This window comes from Piliocolobus tephrosceles, chromosome 7, assembly GCF_002776525.5.
Source record: "Piliocolobus tephrosceles isolate RC106 chromosome 7, ASM277652v3, whole genome shotgun sequence".
Taxonomy (NCBI): domain Eukaryota; kingdom Metazoa; phylum Chordata; class Mammalia; order Primates; family Cercopithecidae; genus Piliocolobus; species Piliocolobus tephrosceles.
The window spans coordinates 10,974,298-10,996,107 of record NC_045440.1 but is presented as its reverse complement, the minus strand read 5'-3'; the positions used below and the strand labels follow the sequence as shown (position 1 = coordinate 10,996,107).

At 42.6% G+C, this 21,810-nt stretch overlaps 1 protein-coding gene across 14 annotated transcripts in view; it reads left to right on the top strand.

Moving 5' to 3' along the window:
• Positions 1-1,825: 1,825 nt before the first annotated feature.
• FBXO25 (F-box protein 25) overlaps positions 1,826-21,810 on the top strand; it is a 64,732-nt gene continuing 44,747 nt past the window's right edge. For 2 of the 14 annotated variants that reach the window (XM_023219133.2, XM_023219122.2), the window contains exons 1-4: positions 1,858-1,994; positions 3,371-3,495; positions 6,575-6,667; positions 8,123-8,263. In XM_023219133.2, coding sequence (XP_023074901.1) covers positions 8,188-8,263 — 76 coding nt within the window. In that variant the 5' untranslated portion in view covers positions 1,858-1,994; positions 3,371-3,495; positions 6,575-6,667; positions 8,123-8,187. Of the gene's footprint in view, positions 1,995-2,093; positions 2,113-2,792; positions 2,850-3,370; positions 3,496-6,574; positions 6,668-8,122; positions 8,264-21,810 lie in introns of those variants that run through there. The other 12 variants (XM_023219131.2, XM_023219121.2, XM_023219126.2 and 9 more) reach the window with 11 other exon arrangements.

The window sequence follows — 21,810 nt, the reverse complement described above, 5'->3', positions numbered from 1 at the left end:
TACCTCTTTACCATTCAGACAGGAATTCTTTCACTAGGAATTGTGTGGATGCTGGCCGATTAGGCTAAGTTTAATATTACTATGTCCCCTATTGTGGTGGTGGGGTCTTGGCTTGGCAATTTCTACTAATACTCCATATGCAGTTAATCTTGACCCATTAGTGAAAGAAAAATGAAATCTCAGGCCTCCAAACTTACTACGCCAAAAGGAAAAGCACACACACACACAGCCTTTTGTTCCCTAAAGCTTACTTTATCTTATGTGAAATGTAGATCTACGGAGTATTAGATAGATCCATAACCCTCCCCCATACCTGTCTTTCCACCTGTGAAATTTAGATTTGCTGTACTCTAATCAGAGCCTCAGAAGAATGTGACCGCTTGCCTCATAGCCTACTCTCCCCTCTTTCTCCTCCTGCTGGCGCTTTTCCCTTTAAATATTTGGAAAAATGTACAGGCCATAAATCCTACTGTAACCTGTGTTTCTTTTTCCCCAGGCACGTCCACAATTTTGGCAAAATAAACCTCTAAATCAATTGAGATCTGCCTCAGACACTTTTTGGTTTACACAACAATCCAATCATAGATTTATTTATAAATACACCTTCACAAGTTAAATTACAGAGCTACTGAGCATTATTTATAATGGCAAACTATTGCAAACATTCTAAAGCCCATTGTAGACGTCATAGAGACTATTCGAATAAATTCATACATTTATATAATGGAATAATCTGCAACCTTGAAAGGAATGAAGGAAGGAATAAAGAGAGAGGGAAAGGAAGAAAAGAGAGAGCGAGGGAGGGACACACAGGTGTTTAAATTGGGGATGTGCAAGCAATATTGCCTACTTCATTGCCTTCACATTATTTAAAAACAGGTGGTCAAGAAACACTATTATAATAAGCACATCAGAAATAACTTCTAAAATTACTTTTCCAAAATATGAATCCATCCTATACACTTCCTGTAATGTGCACCAAATGTAGATGCACACATTTTTAACAAGGAAAAGACTAATACTCATATTTGCTTGCTACACACCAGATGTTGTTTTAAATGTTTTGCACACGCTAACTCATTTGTTCTTATAGAAATCCTGTAGACCTCACCGCCACCTCCATGTTTCTGGGAGGAAACTGAGGCACGGGGGCTGCGGCTCCCGGAATCACCTGGCCTTCTCAGCCCCGCCTGCCTCTCCCCCTCCAGCCGCCCCACATTCTTTTTTCCTAATTGGAAAAAACTATTCACGCTGCTCCTCCAGGGCATTTCAACCTTCTAGAAAGATCTGACAAGATTCGAAACTGTTCTTATAAAGAGAAGGTGCTTGTGCCTGAATGCTGAGTGTGAGCGCGCAGTGATGCCCGAGAGTGCAGGCACTCCAGGCTTGGCGCCCAGCCGGGTGAAAACACGGCCGCAGGATGGAAACGCGCCGCGGGGCCGCCCAGGCTCCTGTGGGACCCGCTCGGCGCGGGCACGCCCATGCTCTCACGGGCACGCACATCCTCGGGGACGCGCGTCTTCAAGACACGCGAACGCCTGAAGGCCCTGGCCGGCGTCCTCCCGTGAAAACCTGGACCGGCATCGTCCCCCGCCACGCAGGCCTAAATCTCAGGTCTTCACCGTCATCTCCCGGCGATCGCAGGGATCGCGGGCACCGACCCCGTCCGTCCCTGCCCACCCAAGCCCCACCCTGCGCCTCCACGCCTCTACGCCCTGCACTCGGGACACGCGCGGACAGAGGGGCGGTGCCTACTACGCAGGCTCACGCTGCTGGCGTCAGGACCCGGCAGCAACACTGCCACGCGCATCCGCGCCGGCCAATCAGCGCGGCCAGGGGCGGGGCTTCCCTGCGGCGCGCCGGGAGTCCGCGGCCCACTTCCGGCAATAATCGCCTCGACGTCGTCAGGTGCGGGCCCAGGTCGCCGGCGCGCCAGGTGGGCACGGGGGGCCGCGGGCGTGTCAGGTGAAGACTGGGGGCCGCAGGCGCGCTAGGTAGGTACAGGGGTGCCGCGGGCGCGTCAGGTGAAGACTGGGGACCAGCGGGCGCGTCAGGTGGGGACGGCTGGCCATGGGCGAGTCAGGTGAAGACCGGGGACGCCGGGCGCGTCAGGTGAAGACGTGGGGGTCGCGGGGGCGTCAGGTGGGGACGGGGCACGTGGGAGGGTTAGGTGGGGACCGGGGACCGCGGGCTTGTCTGGTGGGGACGGGGTTGCCGCGGGCGCGGCAGGTGGGGTCCGGGTTGCCGCGGGCGCTGCAGCTGCGGACGTTGGACCGCGGGCGCGGCAGGTGGGGTCGGGGTTGCCGCGGGCGCGTCAGGTGCGGACGTTGGACCGCGGGCGCGGCAGGTGCGGACGTTGGACCGCGGGCGCGGCAGGTGGGATCGGGGTTGCCGCGGGCGCGTCAGGTGGGGTCTCGGGGGCGGCCGGCGGGTGTGGAGGGTTCGAGGAGCCGCGGGCGAGTCAGGTGGGCACGAGGGCCTCCTACAGGTGCACCGCGTGTCTTCAGCCTCTTCCCCTGCCCACCTTCTGTCACCCCTTCCCGCCCCCACCCTCCTAGGCCCTTTTGCGGGCCCGAGCTTGTGTCCGCCTCGCTGGGCAAGGTGTTTCGGGGACTCCTCCTGCCGCGTTTGCCCTCCGGGCCCGGCCCTTGCCTCTTCGCCGGTGGACACCTGCCTGGGTGTGACCCTGCGTTTCTCCAGGCCACTCTGCCCCGTCTGCTGCTTACCTTAACTTACTCTTCTTTTTCCCTACTCCTGGTCTGTGGCTCTGGCTCTGTCCCCTCCCTTTAATTCTTTTCCATGCTTGTTTTTCTTGCAGCAGACACTAAGTTTGCATCCTTCCCCCCACAGTTAGCTCAATTTGACCTTTTTCTCAATTAGATTCCACCTCTATCCTTGGGGCTATTCAAACTCATTTTGAAAACTAAAGAATCTAGAGAACAATTTCTTCCCTTATGAAGCTGTCTCTTGCTGCCTCCAAATCCTTACCATCCGGCCCTAATCAGAAAAGACGTTTACTCTTTCGTATTGTATTTTCTCCTCGTCTTTACATGTTTTCCTTTCCCATGAGGAATCTGTGATTATCTCTGCGTCCTTCTTAGAGTAAATCTTATTTTTGACTCTCGGCCCTCAGTTTGCCATTTTTTTGATGTCCTTTCTGGATCAAATTTGTGCACACTTATAAGCAAAACAAATAGGGAAACACATGTGGTCTTTTGAAATGGACTGGAGTTTTCTTTCCTATCTTGTTTTCCTTGTTTTAGTGTCTTTATATTTAGATTCATCATTACTTGAGATCATATTAGTGATACGTAATAGACGATTAAAAAATGTTAGAAAGCTTATAATTTAATGGCATCTGTTTTTATAGGGTTTTCAGGAGCTGCTATTATAAACGTACAGTGGTTAGGAGCGTGGATCCTGGAGTGAGACTCCATCAGTTTGAATCCCAGCTCCACTAAACTCTTTGCCTCCGTGTCTTCGTCTATAAAAGAGGTAATTAAACTTGTAAAACAAGAATAATGTTTTCTACCTTGGAAGACAGTGTGAGGATTAAATGAGACAACATATGTAGATTGTTTAATGCCTAGCCTACAGTAGGCTCTAATAAATGTTTGCCATTATTATTATTCAGAAAAAATCTGCTTGTTGAAGGAAATACCTTTTTTTGTTCTGAGTCTCTCATGACAAGAGTTTCCACCAGCAAATGAACCTCATGAAGTCCTTTTCTACTGAAGTACCTCACCCACATGTCCTACCACATGAAATAGAAATTAAGGGAAGATTTAAAATAGTTCATCATTGCAGGCTCTCTGAAATAACTTGGCATAAAATGTGCTTAAAATTTGCAAATTATACAAGCTACACCCTTTGAGTGCTTGCTCTTAAAAATTTAATAATTTTCAGAAGTAATTTCTAGTTTTTTTGTATTTGCAGATTCCCAAAACAAAGGTAATTTTAATTAAGCGTATAAAACTTTAGCAATTCACATTTTTTTTAGCTGAACAAATACATTCCCATTAAAAGCAGTGGGTCATGATCATTCTATAAAACTCTAGTAACATAGTTTTCTGATTTATAAACTCAGATGCCTCAGATTGGGAGTATTTTTGAAAATTTGAGATCCAGACCCCAGACCTTTTAAATTGCAGCTTGTCTTTTTTTGTTGTTATTGTTTTTTTTTTTTTAAATCTGCATCCAGAGTTTGTGCTTTAGTTCATGAGCTGTATAGGTTATGCTTTAAGATAAAACTTCATTGTGATCCAAAGAGCATACCATGACAAATCTGTGAAGTACACGTATCTTCAGAGACACAAATCTTTTCCTCTGTGTTGAAAATAAAGAATTTGGGCATGGACTGTTTTTTTATTTCCATGGCTGCATTTCACTCCTTTCAACCCTTACAAAATCAAACTTAGCAGCTGAGAAATTCAGACCAAACTATTCATTTCTCACTGAGTTGCTAAAATGAATTACCTGTAGCGTTTAGGTAGTTGTAAAAGAATTAGTTATAGTAATGGAAACACTAGGCAGGCTCTTTATGTAAATATTATAGAGACTGTTTGTGAAACTAGAAGATAAGCGTATTAAATGATAAGTGGGCATAGTGTCCCAACAGATAAGTACGATGTTTGTCATCAAGTTTTAAAATATTTTGTTAGCTGAGGATACCAGGATGTACATAGGACAGTCATCTAGATAAGGTTCTCTTGGCAAGATGTGTGTTGCCTAGTTGTTTTTTCTGTCTTCGTGTTTTTCATCTGATCTATCCTACAAGCCCTAGAACATTTTTATTCTCAGAACAACACTGCTCACACTCATCTGTTGCTGAAAAACTTTTACTTACTTACAGAGTAAAGTCTAAACACCTGTGATATTCTCTGATATTCTTCTATGATCTGGCTTCTAGTCATTTTTGCAGCTTATGTACCAGTCCTCCCATAAACTTTCTCCATTTTATCCAATCTTTTCTGCTTATTTTTCTCAAATCGTGGCACACATTTTGACATTTATACTTATTCACCCACCATTCCCATGATTGATATTTTTTGCCTTGCCTCTCCATTCATTTAAGATCTAACCATACTTTAGGGCCAAGATCAAGTCCTAGTTTTTCGTCAGAGCTTTCCCAACTGATTTGCTTTCTGCTCAAATTTAGTTATTCTCTCTTTACCACAAGTTACAAGATTGTGGACATAATGTGTATGTATGTATACATGCACACGCACATATCTACACATAAACATACTTTATTATATTACATTTGTATGGAATTTGTGTGTGTTTTGCTATTGTTCTTTGTTAGTTCCTTAGCTAAATTGCACACTTTTGAGGGCAGGGATACCTAGCATAGTAACATTTAGTTGGTGCTCAAATGTTTGTCATTGAAGTAATCCTGTATTTGGTCTGTTAGCAGTATTTTTCAGGATTATCCACTTGATTTTTTTTTAAACATAGATTTCTGAATCCATAGTTTCAAGCTGATATTGAGAGATAATTTGATAATTATCAGAGATGTTCTGGCAGCCATTTTCTGTTATATGTGTTTTATGAGACTCAAGGTGCTACTTCAAACAGTTATCTGCTACTTCATGGTCTTTGCTGCCTTTGGTGGGAATGTTCTTGAAAATCATAAAATCAGCTGTATGCTATTAGAGACGGTTTTAGATAACTCTAGGTTGACTGAACCTGGGCATTGAGTTTTGCATTTTAGGATGTTCAGTAGTTGTGAAACAGATCTGTGAGACAGTTAATCAAAATTGTGCTGAAATTTAAGGAATATTTAAAGTATTTTCTAAAGCAAGAATTTAAATCATTATGTGACTGAAAAAGATATGTTCTGACTATAAGTCAGTTTAGCAAGGTTTGAGATTTTCTTCGTGTAAAGAATAATTACTTCATCATACATTTCCTACACCAGTCAAGAATTAAGCATTTGTAGTTGATCCAGGAATACTGTTGAAGTCTATGTAATTTCCTTCTTCTTTTTTTTTTTTTTTTTGTATCTTCTAGGATTGTATAAGTGCCCTTTTAATAGTTTGTTTTTTGTTTATTACAGTAAATATAGTTGGGAGGTGGTGTTTGGAGATGTTCATCTCTCATTTATTCTCCATGACGTAAATATTGTACATTATTCTCTAGGATATAAATATTCTACATTATGAAATACTCTTAAGTCTGTTCGGGACATGAAATTAAAGTAACACATTACAGAAACCACTTTTGCTTGAGTAATTCAGCTACCTTTCTGTAGCTAAATTCAACATATATTTTGAAGTCTTGCCATGCTTGGCTTTTTTACAACATTTTCATTTCTGTTGATCATTTCTTTCTTGAAATACATTTTTCTCCTGACTTCCTACTTCTCCCTCTACCTTTTTGTCTCTTCCTTTTCAGTTTTCCTACTTGGCTTTTATCTGCTGGTCCCTTAAATGGTGATATTTCTTAGGGTTTTTTAGGGTGATATTTCTTTTCTCTCTTGATTTCCCTCTGTACATACTCCGTGATATTGTTTGTGTGGTTTTGATTAGTATCTAAATGCTCATGATTTTCCTCTCTCTCTCTCTCTCTCCAGTCTAACTCTCTTCTGAACCATGGATCTATATATTTATTCATTCAGGAAATAAATACTTATTGAACTCCTGTTGTATTCCTGGCGTTGTTCAAGGTAATGAAATACAGAGCTGAATGAGACATTGCATTTTCTTGGAGGAAAACAGATGATAAACACACTAATCTTTTCAGACAGCCCTTACAACTATGCAGGCAGTAGATAATGGCTTAGGCTGGTAGGGGTGGGGTTGAGGCAGCAGAAGGGTGCTGTTTGGACAGGGAGTCAGGGAGCCTTTCTGGGATGTGACATTTTCAATCAGCAGTGTGAACATCTGAGGTGGTTTTTAGCCTCATGCACAGTCTCACTGCGTATGAGAATCATCTGTGGACCTTTAAAAACTACATAAACTTAGCCTTCACCCCCAAATATTCATATTTAACTGGAACAGGATGAGACTAAGCACTTGAATGTTTAAAAAGCTTCCTGTGATGTTCATGCACAGCAGTAGTTGTAAACCACTGACTAAGAGGAGCAGAAATCAAGTCAATGGGAAGAACTAGCATTCGAGGTCTTGCTCTTATCAAATCGTGAACTTCATGAAGTCAATCATGAAGTTGCATCATTTTTTAAGTCATAATTTTTCTACCTGGAGTCTAGTATTTCAGACTGAACAGGCATGTCCAAAGCTGAAATTAATATCCCTTATCTCTCCTCCCCTAATAAAACCTTGCTGTTCCTTCTGTAGGTCTTATCCCAGGACCAGAAGCTACAAAAGAAAATCTAGATAACTTCCTTGATTTCCTCCTCATGTTTCTAGCCAGTCGTCGAGTGCTGTTTGACTCTGTCTCCTAAATGTTTCTGCAGTCTCTGCTCTTCTGTTTCTTCTACCACTGTACACTCTCATCTTTTAAAGGCCAACATTCAGAAGTTTCCAGTCCTAACTCCTTTCCTCCAGGTGACCCTCGCCCCATACATTCTCAGTGTGATACTGAGTTCTTTGTAAGCCACAAATCTAATTGAATCACTTACCTGCTTACATCCCTTTTTTGGACCCTCAATGCCCTCAGAATAGCGTCCAGCTCCTCTGACTTGATCAGGCTTTAAATGACTTCTCCATCCTTAATTCTGGCCCGCTCGTTGTCATCTATTGTAAGCTTCAACCAAACTGAACTACTTGGAGTTGCTGAACATGAATACATTTCATTTTCCGTTGCTCCTAACTTCTGGCAGAGAGAGAATACTTGTTTGGGATTGTATTCCTTATTCCACACTCACTGACCCCTGCTTGTTTTTCAGGTATGAGCTTGGATGTCACCTCTAGTAAACCTTTCATGGCATATGCAGTATTAGGCCAGTAAAACCACCTTTACTTACCCCATTTTATCACTTTAGTACAATCAGAGTACTATGTCATTGTCACTATCACTGCTGTCCAGCCAACATTTAATTAATGAGCAGATATTTAAATGTTAAGAACTCTAGTCTTTAAAATTAATGAATAAATGTTCTAAGTGAAAAGAAACTTGTGCATTATATGTACTTTTTAACATAAATTAACTTTTTTTATAGGAGAACTATGCCATTTTTGGGTCAGGACTGGAGATCTCCTGGATGGAGTTGGATTAAGACAGAAGATGGCTGGAAGAGATGTGAATCCTGTAGTCAGAAACTTGAAAGAGAGAATAACCATTGTAACATCAGTCACAGCATGTAAGTTACAGCTGAGCAGAACCAGTCATTTGACAGTTTAGCATGTATGACCTTACCTATTTTTCAAGTCCCTGCAAAGCTCCATAACTTTTGAGACTTGCCCACCCAGAAGGCTGGTGTGAAGAAACAAGTTATTTAGCTAAAAAATGAGGCTAGTAGATTGCCTACTATTCATACATAGTGCTTTTTTCTTTTTTTTAATGTAAAACATTTAATTCTTATGGTAATCTGGGAGAGAGGTATTGTTAACCCCACATTATAGCTGAGGAACCTGAGGAAATTAAAATACACAGTTTTGGTGGCATATATCGGAGATGTAATAATAGTGGCTTACACAAGACAAATCAGTTTTTCTCCCTTGAAAACCTGAGTTGGCATGATGACTTTGCTCGTAACATTGTCAAGGGGGCCAAGCACAGTCTGTCTTGTTGCTCTGCCATCCCAAGAGTGCGGTCTTACCTGCATGATCCAAAACGGTGTGTTTATTACCTGCCACATTTGTGCCCAGGCCGAAGGGTAGACATGCAACCTGTGCTTCAGTGGCACAATCCAAAAGTTACCTGCATCGCGTTCTTGCCCATACCTTATTGGCTAGAGCACTAGTGCAAGGGAGGCTGGGGGTTGTGGCCCAGCCATGTGTCCAGGTAAAAACCAGAGACTGCATGAGCACAGAACCAGGGTAGGTGGGTATGGTATGATGACTGCAGTGTCTACCACAGTAGTGTGTGAGAATTTGGAGGGCCAAGAAGATGTTGAGATAGCCTCCCTGGAATGTCATGGGTCTAGTCATTTATTGTATATTATTTTACATTTGGGTAATTATCAACTGTGTGCTTGGTGGGCCATTTGTTTTTCTAACAGAAGTTTAGTAACTTTAGACCAGAGACTGGCTTTTGCAGTATTTGAAGCAGAAATTAATTTTCTATGTTAGTTATTGTGAGGATAACACATAATATTTGTTAAATTTATATTGTAGCAGTTCTCTGCCATGCTAAGATTTATTTAATGTTGATAGCTGTAAAACTTATTTAAGACTTGTAATTATGCTCTTGGTATTGCATAATGTTATACAGTTACGAATTTTCTAGGTCATTTTTACTCATAATTTTTATGGCAATTTTTTTAAAATTTAAAGATGGTTGGCTATATCTAGAAATGTTAGGTGTCTTACATTTACTCCCAATAGCCACTATTAAATGTGGATTTTAGGATGGGGAGATATATTACAGAATATCAGTTTAAAAAAAAGCTGTAATGCTTGAAGTACGGTGTTACTGCTGCATCTACAGTAAGGAATTTGTGGAAATTTGGTTTTTTCCCTCATGTGTTCTGTTTCCCATCATCTCAAACACATTTTAAATGTCTGAGAATTGTTTTTTTTCCCTCTGCACACGTAGAACTGGAGAATACAGTCAAGATATGTTTTCTTTGCGTAACTTGCTACCCCTCTGTCTCCCTTTCCCCTTCCCCCAAACTTACCTTCAGATCCACCCCTTTGAACCAATGGCTGCTGTTAACACAAGCATCCCTGTGCAAAAAGGCTTTATGACAGCAACCCTGGCTACCCGCTGTGGGGCACAGTGAGCGAGAACTAGTCAGCACCACTCTTTACCCCACCTAGTTGCTTTGCGGTACTGGGACCCCCCCCCCCCTTCCTACTCTGCTTGTTCATCTTCCTCTGACTTCTGTTCGTTCCTACCAAAATGCAAATCCAAACCTGTGGGTAGAGGCTATTAGTGACCTGAAACTGCAGTAGATATAATCCTTTCTCTGGAAGGAAAAAACATTTAACTTTGAACCTAAAATTGATTTTAAAAAGATAAGACCATATGTAACCACCATTTAAAATCACTATGTAAACGGCCTTCTCTTTCCCCCGCATGTCTTTGAAAAACATAGTGCTCCCAGTTCTTTGATTTAAGGTGGGCTTTCTAAACGTAGAAAAGGAACTACAGTAAAAATAATTTAGGTAATCAAGATTCTACCTAACTTTGTTAATTTTCTTTTTTGTGAATGTGCATGAAAATAGAAGGCCTTTAGTATCCTTCTGCTTACTTTCAACTCATTTTAGTATTAAAAGTGTAGATAACATTGGTAAGAAATTAAGCAATTCAACATGGTTGATCTGGGGGCAGCCAGCCAGTTCATACTCTGAATCCTTGATTAAGCTGCTCTTTCAAACAACATTCATGATATTACTGAGGTTTAAACATAGTTTGATGGACAGAGGATTCATCTTGAACCTGACCTAAGGAAGCCTTTTATTAGGCTGTTGATTCAGAATAGAAGGTAGGTCGGCTGGGATCCAGATTGAAGAGAGGACAGCCAGTGAAGGGTTTCAGTAGACAGGTGAGAAATGTTGAGTGCTGCCTTTGGTGATGTTGGCACAGCTGGACAGAGGGTCAGGATCAGTAAAAGAGTGAGTCACAGATTGAGTGGACAAGCCAAAAGGGTGGCCCTGAGAAGGACTCTGAGGGTTCAGCTGGGGAAATGTAAGTAAATAATCTGGCTGACTCTTCTCTCCAGCATGGTGTTGCTGCCACTCAGTTTTATGTTTGACGACAGAAATTGTTTGATTCCTATAAAGGAAAGATATTGAAGAAGAGTGTCTAAATACTATATATCTTTAAGAATTTCTAACTTTTCCGTCAGCTTTCAGTGTTGTTATGGGCACTGTAATTGCCTATTGTTATTTCAGTATAACTAGAGGCATTGTTGCGGATATATAAGAAAGTTGTTCCTTGTCTTTTGTGAAGTTGACATTTGACAAGGGAGTGTGTAGTCAGATGTAACACATTCAGCTCAGTTTCGGCAGAGGTGCTTCTGGGGTCTTTGCATTGAATTTACTAAATCTTTTTATTGCATTATTTTTATTTATACCTCATAAAACATTATATTTTATCTTCAAATTTGAATGTCTTAACATTTATTTTGGTAATTTGGTTCTCAGTGGGCTTGGCAATGGGAGCCATCATAAATTTAAGGTTCTACCAAAATTATCTTCAACTCTAGTAGTTCCCAGGATATCCCAAGATAATGGAATTCTGTAAAAAGCATTTTTAAATTGTGCATCCCCCAAGGAAACAAGGTAGAAGAAGCTACATTTTTGGTTCCCTTATGAGAATGTGAACATAGTCTCTGGTTACCATGAGGGATAGAGAATTTAGGAGATCCTTCTAGCCCTTGAAGTATGTACTGGGCTCAGAAGCCACTGTACCTTGGAGAGGAGACATCCTGTATCCATTTAAGTAAATATCCTTGTTAGCACATTGACATTTTCCCCTTAGGATGTTTAGAGTATTGTTACAGGTTTCAGCAAAAATCCAGATGACCTTTCCTTACAGCCTTTCTTTAGTGACAAGAAAGAAAAAGAAAATTAATTTCAGTGTTGGACTCAGCACTAACTGTTTCAAGCAGTATTTGTTGTTAGTGCTTCTTAAATTAATGATTTTTTCTGGATCGTAAACTCTTGCCTCTGACTTTAATATTATCTCTTCCCCAAATCTGTGGGTTTTGTCAATTATAAAGCAACATGTGCTCATTGTAAATGAAAAACAACAAAAAATTCATATGCCCTAAAGCATAGAACGTGAAGGGTGAAGTTCCCTTTTTCTAGCTCAGATCCTGTTCTGCACAGTCACCCCCTGCATGGTCATGCTCACCAGATGTCAGAGTCTGCAAAGAATTACGGTCATTTTCTCCACCCCAGTCCCTGCTGTTGCCTGGTGGTTTCAGTGTCCACCTGTGGGACTCACAGCCTCTGGCCTTGGTACTGTCCTCTTTGTTCCTAGCATCTCCTTCTCTCCTCTCCTCCCATAGTCCAAACCCATGAATTTGGGCATCCCAGTCCTTAAGCATAATCTTCTCACCTTCCAGATTTTCTGACTACCACCTCAACTGCTGACTTATTTTTTCTATCCTATCCATCTTTTTTTCATGTCTCCTTTTGTCCAGCTTATATTCCATGATCCGTTGTTTCAGTAACACTCTTGCCAATACCCTAAACTCCATCCCAGTCTTTTTTTAAAAAACACACTCAAATGGCATATTCCCAACCCTAAATGAACCAACACATGAGCAGCTAATAAATTTAAGACAGAAGATTCCAACCAGAGAACACAGTGGGGACATCATCCATTCACTCACTTGCTTTCTCCTGAATTTATTCTTCCATTGCTTGCTCCTCCTTGTTCACCCACTCGTTGATTTGCTCTTTTCACTTGCTCACTCATTTGTTCTTCCACTCACTCTGTGAACTGATGTTTCTTGGTCATCTGCTATGTGCCTGCAGGGCCTCCATGCGGCCCACAGCCCCACTGTGTTTGCTTGGTTGGCCTGCTCTACTCCTCTCCGTGTCATCAGTATTTCAAACCTCCTTCACTCTCCTCTGATGTTTGGCTCCCTACACACCTCCTTCCCCATCTTTCGAAAACAACCAGATCTCTTGTGTCACCAGGAAATCCAGAGCCGTCAGACTTTTTCTCAGAACCTTAAGTTGATTTAAAATTTTCATCTTCATTAACTTTATCCTGAACCTTTATTTTTCATGCAGAACAGCTGAACAGAGGCTCATTTTCGTTAATTATCTCACAGGGAACAGTGAGTGTGTTGCCCTTTGCCTGTTGGTTACCCCCAGGGGTAGAGTCCTAGGGATTTTTCCTACGTGAGGGGTAGTGGCTTTTCTCTGCTCTTGATGGGAAGGATACAGCTTTCCCCACCCCTCGAGGAAGGGTTTCCTTAGAAATGGAATGGGCCAGAGTCCTACCTCTACTCCTTTGTTGGCAGATAAAATCTACCCAGGAGCCAGACATAGAGATGTCTCTGGTCATGTTATCACACATACTGTTACACCTGTTTAGTCCAAATGTATTAAGGATTTACTATGTGCTATGGTGTCAGGATACAGCGATAAATGAAACATGAAAACCCATGTCTGATGGAGCTTGCATTCTGGTGAAACCGATAGGCAGTGGACAAGATGAGTTCTGTAGTGTAGCGAGTGTGGTAATATGTGGGAGATAAGAAATGTTCAGGACGGGTGGTGTTGGAGGAAAATCTACAGAGAGTGGCCTCTAAGAAGGCATCTGTGGAAGGAAACTTAGGCAATGAGAGCAGGATGAATGGATGTCTGAGGGCAGGGCCTCCCCAGCAGGGAAAGAAAAAGTACAAAGGCCTCAAGACAGGAGTACATCATCTGTCATATTCAGGGAGAGCAGGGTTCCAGCATTGGGGAGGGGAGCCCGGAAGCAGGGCCAGTAGGAGACAAGATCCCAGCCTTACTGGGTCCCAGCTGTGAAGTAGCTGTTGTCATGGTAGGGACTAGGGCTTTTTTGAGTGAAGTGGGGAATCAGGGTTTTGAGCAGAGGAGTGATTTGTTCAGGCCTATGCTTTAACAGGATTATTCTGGCTACTGTGTTAAAAACAGACTTCCAAGAGGCGGGACAGAAGCATGTGGACCAGTTCTTCAGAGGCTTGGGTTAACCCCCATGGGAAATGATCATGGCTTGGAGAGAAAGGTGGTGGTGGGTGAAGAAGGGCTCAAACCCTTGGTGTATTCTGCAGGTGGAACTGACACATGGAATGTGTACGGTGCACTAAGAGGGTTGAGGGTGAGACTAACTCTTTGGTCTGAGCAGCAGTTCCATTAACTGAAATAACATGTAAATCCGCATTGTCTTGTACAGGGTTCCTGGGTCTGTGCCTAGAAGCAGAACTGCAGGGTCACAGGTCATGCACCTCTTTCCCTTTCCAGTGAGGTGGTGTCACCATGTTCTCCTAATGCATTGCATGTTCATCCTTTTCTGCCACTTGTATTTCCTGAAGTTGTTCCATGTCAGTGCATGTTGAGTTCCTCATTCATTATAATGATGGCATTTCATTGTTTAGGTGTACCATAAATTATTTGTCCAAGCTTCCAGTGACATCATTTTGGCTATTTCCCACTTATCATTATTTCTTTTTTTTTTTTTGAGACGGAATCTCGCTCGTCGCCCAGGCTGGAGTGCAGTGGCGCTATCTCGGCTCACTGCAAGCTCCGCCTCCCAGGTTCATGCCATTCTCCTGCCTCAGCCTCTTGAGTAGCTGGGGCTACAGGCGCCCACCACCACACCCGGCTAATTTTTTGTATTTTTAGCAGAGATGGAGTTTCACTGTGTTAGCCAGGATGGTCTCGATCTCCTGACCTCGTGATCGCCCGCCTCGGCCTCCCAAAGTGATGGGATTACAGGCGTGAGCCATCGCGCCCGGCCACTTTTCATTATTTCTAATGGTATAGCATGGGTCATCTGTGAATATCTTTTTGCATACTTGTGTGAGTATTTATGAAATCTAAGTTCCTAATAGAATTGTATATTTAAAATTCTGGTATTGCCACATTACTTTCTGTAATTTTGCACGAGTTTGTACTCTGAATAGTAGTGTACACAAATTCCCATTACTTCACACTTCACCCAAGATGTGTGTGTGTCAGTGCAGGTTACACACTGCACAAGGGGAGGGTTTCATCATGAGGGAATAATGGCTGAAATGCATCTGTGTGCCTTGTGTGGCTGCATGTATGTCTTCATCTAAAGATGCTGTCTGCTCCATGCCATCTGCTTTTTGGGGACAGTGCACAAGATGTTTACAGCAGCCTTGTCTTTGGAATTACTTTAGCTAGTTTGGTGGGCGAAAAACATTAGACATTTTATTCCTTTTCTTTTCTGTCTTTCGTTTGTTGGTTCTTTTTTTTTTTTTGGAGGCGGATGGACTCTTGCTCTGTCACCCAGGCTGGAGTGCAGTGGCGTGATCTCTGCTCACTGCAACCTCCGCCTCCCGGGTTCAAGCAATTCTCCTGCCTCAGCCTCCTGAGTAGCTGGGACTACAGGCACTCACCACCACACCCGGCTAATTTTTGTATTTTTAGTAGATACAGGGTTTCACCATGTTGGCCAGGATGGTCTTGATCTCCTGACCTCAGGTGATCCATCGGCCTTGGCCTCCCAAAGTGCTGGGATTATAGGCGTGAGCCACTGTGCCCAGCCTATTTCTTTATTAAGTAAGAGAACCCTTTTAAAAGAAATTATATTTTCTCTGTTTACACTTACAAAAAATTGAGAAGATAAGAATAGTTTACAAAACACTAGGATGCACAGTGCAACAACCGGAGAAAGCAGAGCTTTTTCAACCAACATAGTTCAATTGGGAAGGGAAGGATTTTTCAACTGGATAAACATGAGGTAAAATGAACCTCTACTACTAACTCTTATTGTGGATATAGCATTAATTTTAGATGGATTGTAGAATGAACTGTAAAAGCTAAAACTGTAAAGTTTTAAGAAGAAAACAGGATATTTTCACAATGTAGAGTAGGCAGATTGCTTACACACAAAAACCACAAACTGTGAAAGAAAAAAAAAGATGAACTTCTACATATTAAAAACTCCGTATCTAAAGTCATCATTAGAAAGGCAGAGCAACGGCCAGGTGCCGTGGCTCAGGCCTGTAATCCCAACACTTTGGGAGGCCAAGGCAGCGGATTACCTGAAGTCAGGAGTTCAAGACCAGCCCGGCCAACATGGTGAAACCCTGTCTCTACTAAAATTACAAAAAAAAAAAAAAAAAAAAAATTAAGCCGGGCATAGTGACAGGTGCCTGTAATCCTAGCTTCTCAGGAAACCGAGTCAGGAGAATCACTTGAACCTGGTAGGCGGAGGTTGCAGTGAGCAGAGATCCTGTCGTTGCACTGCAGCCTAAGCAACAAGAGCAAAACTCCATCTCAAAAAAAGAGAAAAAGAAAAAAAGAGCAAGATTTACTATAAAATATAAAATCACCACAATCAAGAGAGTGGTATGTGGTATTGGTGAAAAGATAGATACACAGGTCAGTGGAACAGAATAGAGGACCCCAGATAAGTCCATACAAAAGTGGTTGGTTTATTTTTGACAGAGGTGTAAAGGCACCTCTTAATATATTCCATGGAGAAAATGTAATCTTGTCAACAAATGGTGCTAGAAGACTAGATGTGTATATGCAAAAAAAAAAAAAAAAAAAAATTGACCTATACAGCTCACATTTTATACAAAAATGAACTCAACATGAATCATGTATCTAAATGTAGAATGCAAAAACTGTAGAGCTTGGGGAAGAAACCCAAAAGAAAGTCTGCATGATCTTGGGCAGAGTTTTTTGGATACGATACCAAAAGCACAATCCATAAAAGAAAAAAAATCTATATTTGCTTTTTATTAAAATTTTGAAATTCTGCTCTCAGAGAAAACATTTGTAAGTCACATATCTGACAAAGAGTTAGTATCCAGAACACATAAAAAACACTTAAAACTCAACAATAAGAAAACAATCCAGTAAAAAATTGGGCAGTAGGTTTGGTGAACCTGTACTTCACCAGATGACTTGCCTGGATTGCAAAGAAGCCCATGCAAATAAGCAGAGAAAAATAAGCATGTGATGCCCAACAAAATTTATTGTTAGGGAAACAAATGCAAGCAGTCCGGAAGATAAACACTGCAGCTAGCCTGAGGCCACAGTACCATTTGGGGCAAGCAGCTGACCAGCTAGAAATGTAACAGTATGTGCTGGGAAATGAGACTGCCCAGTGGGCCTAGTTATTTGGAAGGCTGTGCACCTTCCTCATAAGGTACCAGCACAGGCCTACCTCAGTAGCTAAGATGAAAGAACAACCACAAAGCATCCGAGTGCTGGCAAGGACAGTGCCAAGTGCTGGCAGGAATCTGCTCTCCAGCCCTGCTACTGGGAATGCAGAGTGGCACAGCCGCTCTGGAAAACAGTGTGGCAGCTTCTTACTATGTTATGCTGTCTTAGAACCCAGCAGTCTCACTCCTAGGTGTTTACCCAAGGTAAGTGAAAATTCATGCTCACACAAAACCTGCATGTGACTGTTAATAGAATTTTATTCAGTAATTGCCAACACTCAAAACCAGATGTCCTTCAACAGGTGAATGAATAAACAAATTGTGGTAACATCTCTACAACAGAATACCAGTCAAAGGTCAAAAGGAACAAACTGTTGATTCGCACAACATGGATGAATTTTAAATTCATTTTACTTAGTGAAAGAAACCAAACCTAAAAGGCTTCCATACTGTATGATTCTATTGAAAGGATGCTCTAGAAAAAGCACAACCGTAAGGAAGTAGAACAAATCAGTGGTTGCCAGGGGTTAAGAGTTGGGGAAAAGGAGTTGATTACAAAGAGAGTGAGAGGCAGTTTGGGGAGTGATGGGACTGTGTTAGATTTGACTGTGTACCTGTCAAAACCCATGGAACTGTGCACCACAAAATTTCACTAAAATCAACAAGGATGTTTGTGTGTGTGTGTGTGTGTTATTGGGGGGAGTGCCCAAATGATAACAAACTGTAACAGATTAATCAAATGGTATTACAAACTTACCCCATAATCCAGGGGTCCCCAACCCCCAGGCCACAGATCGGCGCCAGTCCGTAGCCTGTTAGGAACTGGGCCACGGAGCAGGGGGTGAGCAGAGGGCAGGCAAGCATTACTGCCTGAGCTCTGCCTCCTGTCAGGTCAGCAGCAGCATTAGATTCTCATAGGAGCGTGAACCCTGTTGTGAACTGTGCATGTGAGTGATCCAGGTTGCGCACTCACTCCTTATGAGACTCTAACTAATGCCTGATGATCTGAGGTGGCACAGTTTCATCCCAAAACCATCCCCCGCACCCCGCCCCAGTCTGTAGAGAAGCTATCTTTTAAGAAACTGGTCCTTGGTGCCAAAAAGGTTAGGGACTGCTGTGATAACCATAGTGAAGTGGATGTGGAATTAGCTAACCTATCAGTAACTTTGGAAAACAGTGTTTTGACAGGATGCTGTAAGGCTGAAGACAAAACCTCTAGTTGGTGCACTTGTTTCTCATAGGGGCGTGGGTTAGCAATCTCAAAACTGTATATTCTAGGAAGACGTTACAAATAAGGAAGGATGGTGCTAGAGTTATCCTGTGGTTCTGGATCAGGGTTGGAAGTGTCAGCATGAACTAGGGCTGTTGGTTTTTTCAGAGAGAGAGAAATGGGGATCTATGCATGTATAAAACGTCTGTTTCCTAAGTCTGTCCACAGAGGGCCTTAGAGCATTGGCACCTGCATCAGTGACCAGAGCCAGGCTGAGATACTGGATCCTAAGGGCTCCTCAGGGAAGGGGTTGGTTCCAGGGCTGGGGTAGGGCAAGTGAAAGGTGAGTGACGGGAGCCTGTCAGATGTCAGAAGGGCAGATGCCCGCCAAAAAGTGCTCCATTGGCCAAAGCTGGAGCAGTTCGAGCCACAGGATAAACAACAGTAGTAATGGATTATAACCTAAAAAAGAAAAGAAATAGCCATCCATTTAGGCTGATATCAGTACATAAATGAATGCATAAGTGAGGGATAAGGAACAGCTCTTCCTTGCAGGATAATTCCAGTTAATAAATGTAGAAGGAATAAGGGAAATAGAAAGCCACCATGATAATTGTTATAAGCACAGTCCCTTGACAGATGCAGCAAGGTGAAATCTTTCTAATAGATGAAAGAATTAGGAGAAATAGAATATCTGCCAAGTCTCCCCCCAAATAGCTATTCATTACAAAGGGAACAATACTTTACAGTGGAGAAACCTGGCAGACACTGCCCCAACCAAGAGCTCAAAGGTGACATCATATTGGCAGCAAGTATCTGTGGTGCTGTGTGAATGGCACATCACCTGTGGTGGTTTTCCCTAAGTTGAATCAGGAGAAAACAGACAAACCCAGTTTGAAGGACATTCTACCAAATAATTGACCAGTACTCTTCAAGGTGATGAGAGGAGACTGCAAACTCTTCTGGCATGGGGGGCCATGGAAGTGTGTCAGCTAAGCACAATGTGGATGCTGGACCGGGCCCAGGAGCAGACGGGCTCTGGTGGGCGGCCTGGCGAAACAACAAAGCCTATGGTTGAGCTGGGAGTACCATGCCAGAGTTCCTCTTATGGTGTTGATCCTTGTTCTGTGGCTGCACGAAGGTGGGTAGAAACTTGGGGACACCGTGTGCCCTGCCTCTGAAACTTGTGCAAGTCTAAAATCATCTTTAAAAGTCTTTTTTTTTTTTGAGACGGAATCTTGCTCTGTTGCCCAGGCTGGAGTGCAGTGGCAGGATCTCAGCTCACTGCAAGCTCCGCGTCCCAGGTTCTGCCATTCTCCTGCCTCAGGGTCCCGAGTAGCTGGGACTACAGGCGCCCGCCACCTCGCCCGGCTAGTTTTTTGTATTTTTTTTTTTTAGTAGAGACGGGGTTTCACCGTGTTAGCCAGGATGGTCTCGATCTCCTAACCTCGTGATCCGCCCGTCTCGGCGTCCCAAAGTGCTGGGATTACAGGCTTGAGCCACCGCGCCCGGCCAAAAAGTCTTTTTAAGTTATCACTAAGAAAATTAAAAGGCAAGCCAGACATCACGTAGTCTGACTGTGCTGTCAGTCGTGTCTGGGGCCTGTATCAGCATAGGGCTCGCAATGGTGGCTTACCTCTTAGCTCCCAAGGAGAGGCAGAGTTGAGAGCCTCCCTGGTGATTGACCTAACAGCTATATGGAGCTTTCTGTGGTGTCTTGATTGGGTATGTGTTACAGGAGGTACACAGGTCAGGACTCCCTGAACTGTATTTAAAAGTCTGTTCTGCTGTGTATGCCTCAGGGGAGAGAGAAGAGAACTTATGCTCCATTTGGAATTTATCTTGGAGCATGCTGTGAGGAACAAATCTGTTTGTGTCTTTGTGCAGTAGCTGTCCAGTTACTGCAGCAGTACCACTAACGGAAAGGCCCCTTCCCTGCTGTGTTGAGATACCTCTTTTTCCCACACTAAATTTCCATGGGCAGTTGGGACTATGGGGTTTTCTCTCTGTCTTCCTGGACTTCCCTCATCACACTGATGTAAACAGAGAGGCTTTATACTGTGTTTTCATGTCAGCTGGGGCTAGAGTCTTCACCACTGCGGTTCTTACTCAGAGTTGTCTGGTTATTTGTGCTTACTGGTTCTTCTTCACCTTTTATTTTAGATACAGAGAGTCTATTTACAAGTTTGTTACATGAAAATATTGCATGAGACTGGGGTTTGGAGTACAGATCCTGTCACCTAGTTAGCGTAGTACTCAATAGGTAGTTTTTTTAACCCACCCCCACTCCCTCTACCTTCTAGTAGTCCCCAGTGTCTGTTGTTCCCATATTTGTGTCCATGTGTGCTCAATGTTTAGCTCACATTTATAAGTGAGAACATGTGGCATTTGGTTTTCTGTTCCTGCATTAATTTGCTTAGGATTAAGTCAAGCTCCATCCATGTTGCTGCAAAAGATGTGATTTTATTCCTTTTTTATGGCTGTGTAGTATTTCACGGTATATGGGTACCACATTTTCTTTATCCAGTCTACCGTTGATGGGCACCTGGGTTGATTCTGTGTCTTTACTATTGTTAATAGTGCAGCGATGAACATATGAGTGCATGTGTCTTTTTGGTTGAATGATTTATTTTCTTTTGGATATATACCCAGTAATGGGGTTGCTGGATAGAATGGTAGTTCTATTTAAGTTCTTTGAGAAATCTCCAGACCACTTCCCACAGTGGCTGGACTAATTTACATTCCCGTCAACAGTATATAAAGCATTCTCTTTTCTCCTCAGCCTTGCCAGCATCTGTTGTCTTTAGTCTTTTTAGTAATGGCCATTCTGGCTGGTGTCAGATGGCATCTCATTGTGGTTTTGATGCATTTCTCTAGTGCTGTGTGGTACTGAGCCTTTTTCATGTTTGTTGGCCACTTGTATATCTTCTTTGAGAAGTGCCTGTTCCTGTCCTTTGCCCATTTTTTAATGGGGTCATTTGTTTTTTTGCATAAGTTCCCTGTAGATTCTGGATATTAGGCCTTTGTCAGATGCATAGTTTGCAAATAATTTCTGTCATTCTGTAGGTTGTCTGTATTCTCTGTCCATAGTTTCTCTTGCTGTGCAGAAGCTCTTTCATTTAATTAAATTCTACTTGCCAATTTTTGTTTTTTGTTGCAATTGTTTTTGGGAACTTAGCCAAAAATTCTTTGCCAAGGCCAATGTCAAGAAGAGTGTTTCCTAGGTTATCTTCCAGGATCTTATAGTTTGAGGTCTTACGTTGAAATCTTTAACATATTTTGAGTTAATTTTTGTATATGGTGAAAGATAGGGGTCTGCCTTCAATCTTCTGTATATGGCTAGCCAGTTATTCCAGCACCGTGTATTGAATAGGATGGTCTTTTTCCACCGCGGTTTTTGCTGGCCTTGTCGAAGATTGGATGGTTGTAGGTGTGTGGCTTTATTTCTGAGTTTTCTGTTCTGTTCATTGGTCTATGAGTCTGTTTTTGTACCAGTACAGAAGCTGTTTTGGTTACTGGGGCTTTAAAGTATAGTTTGAAGTTGAGTGTGATGCCAGTGTGATGCCTCTGGCTTTGTTCTTTTTGCTTAGGATTGCTTTGGCTATTTGGGCTCTTTTTTTATTCCATATGAATTTTAGAATAGTTTCTTGTTCTTCTTAAATGCATTTTACAATTAATTTGTTCA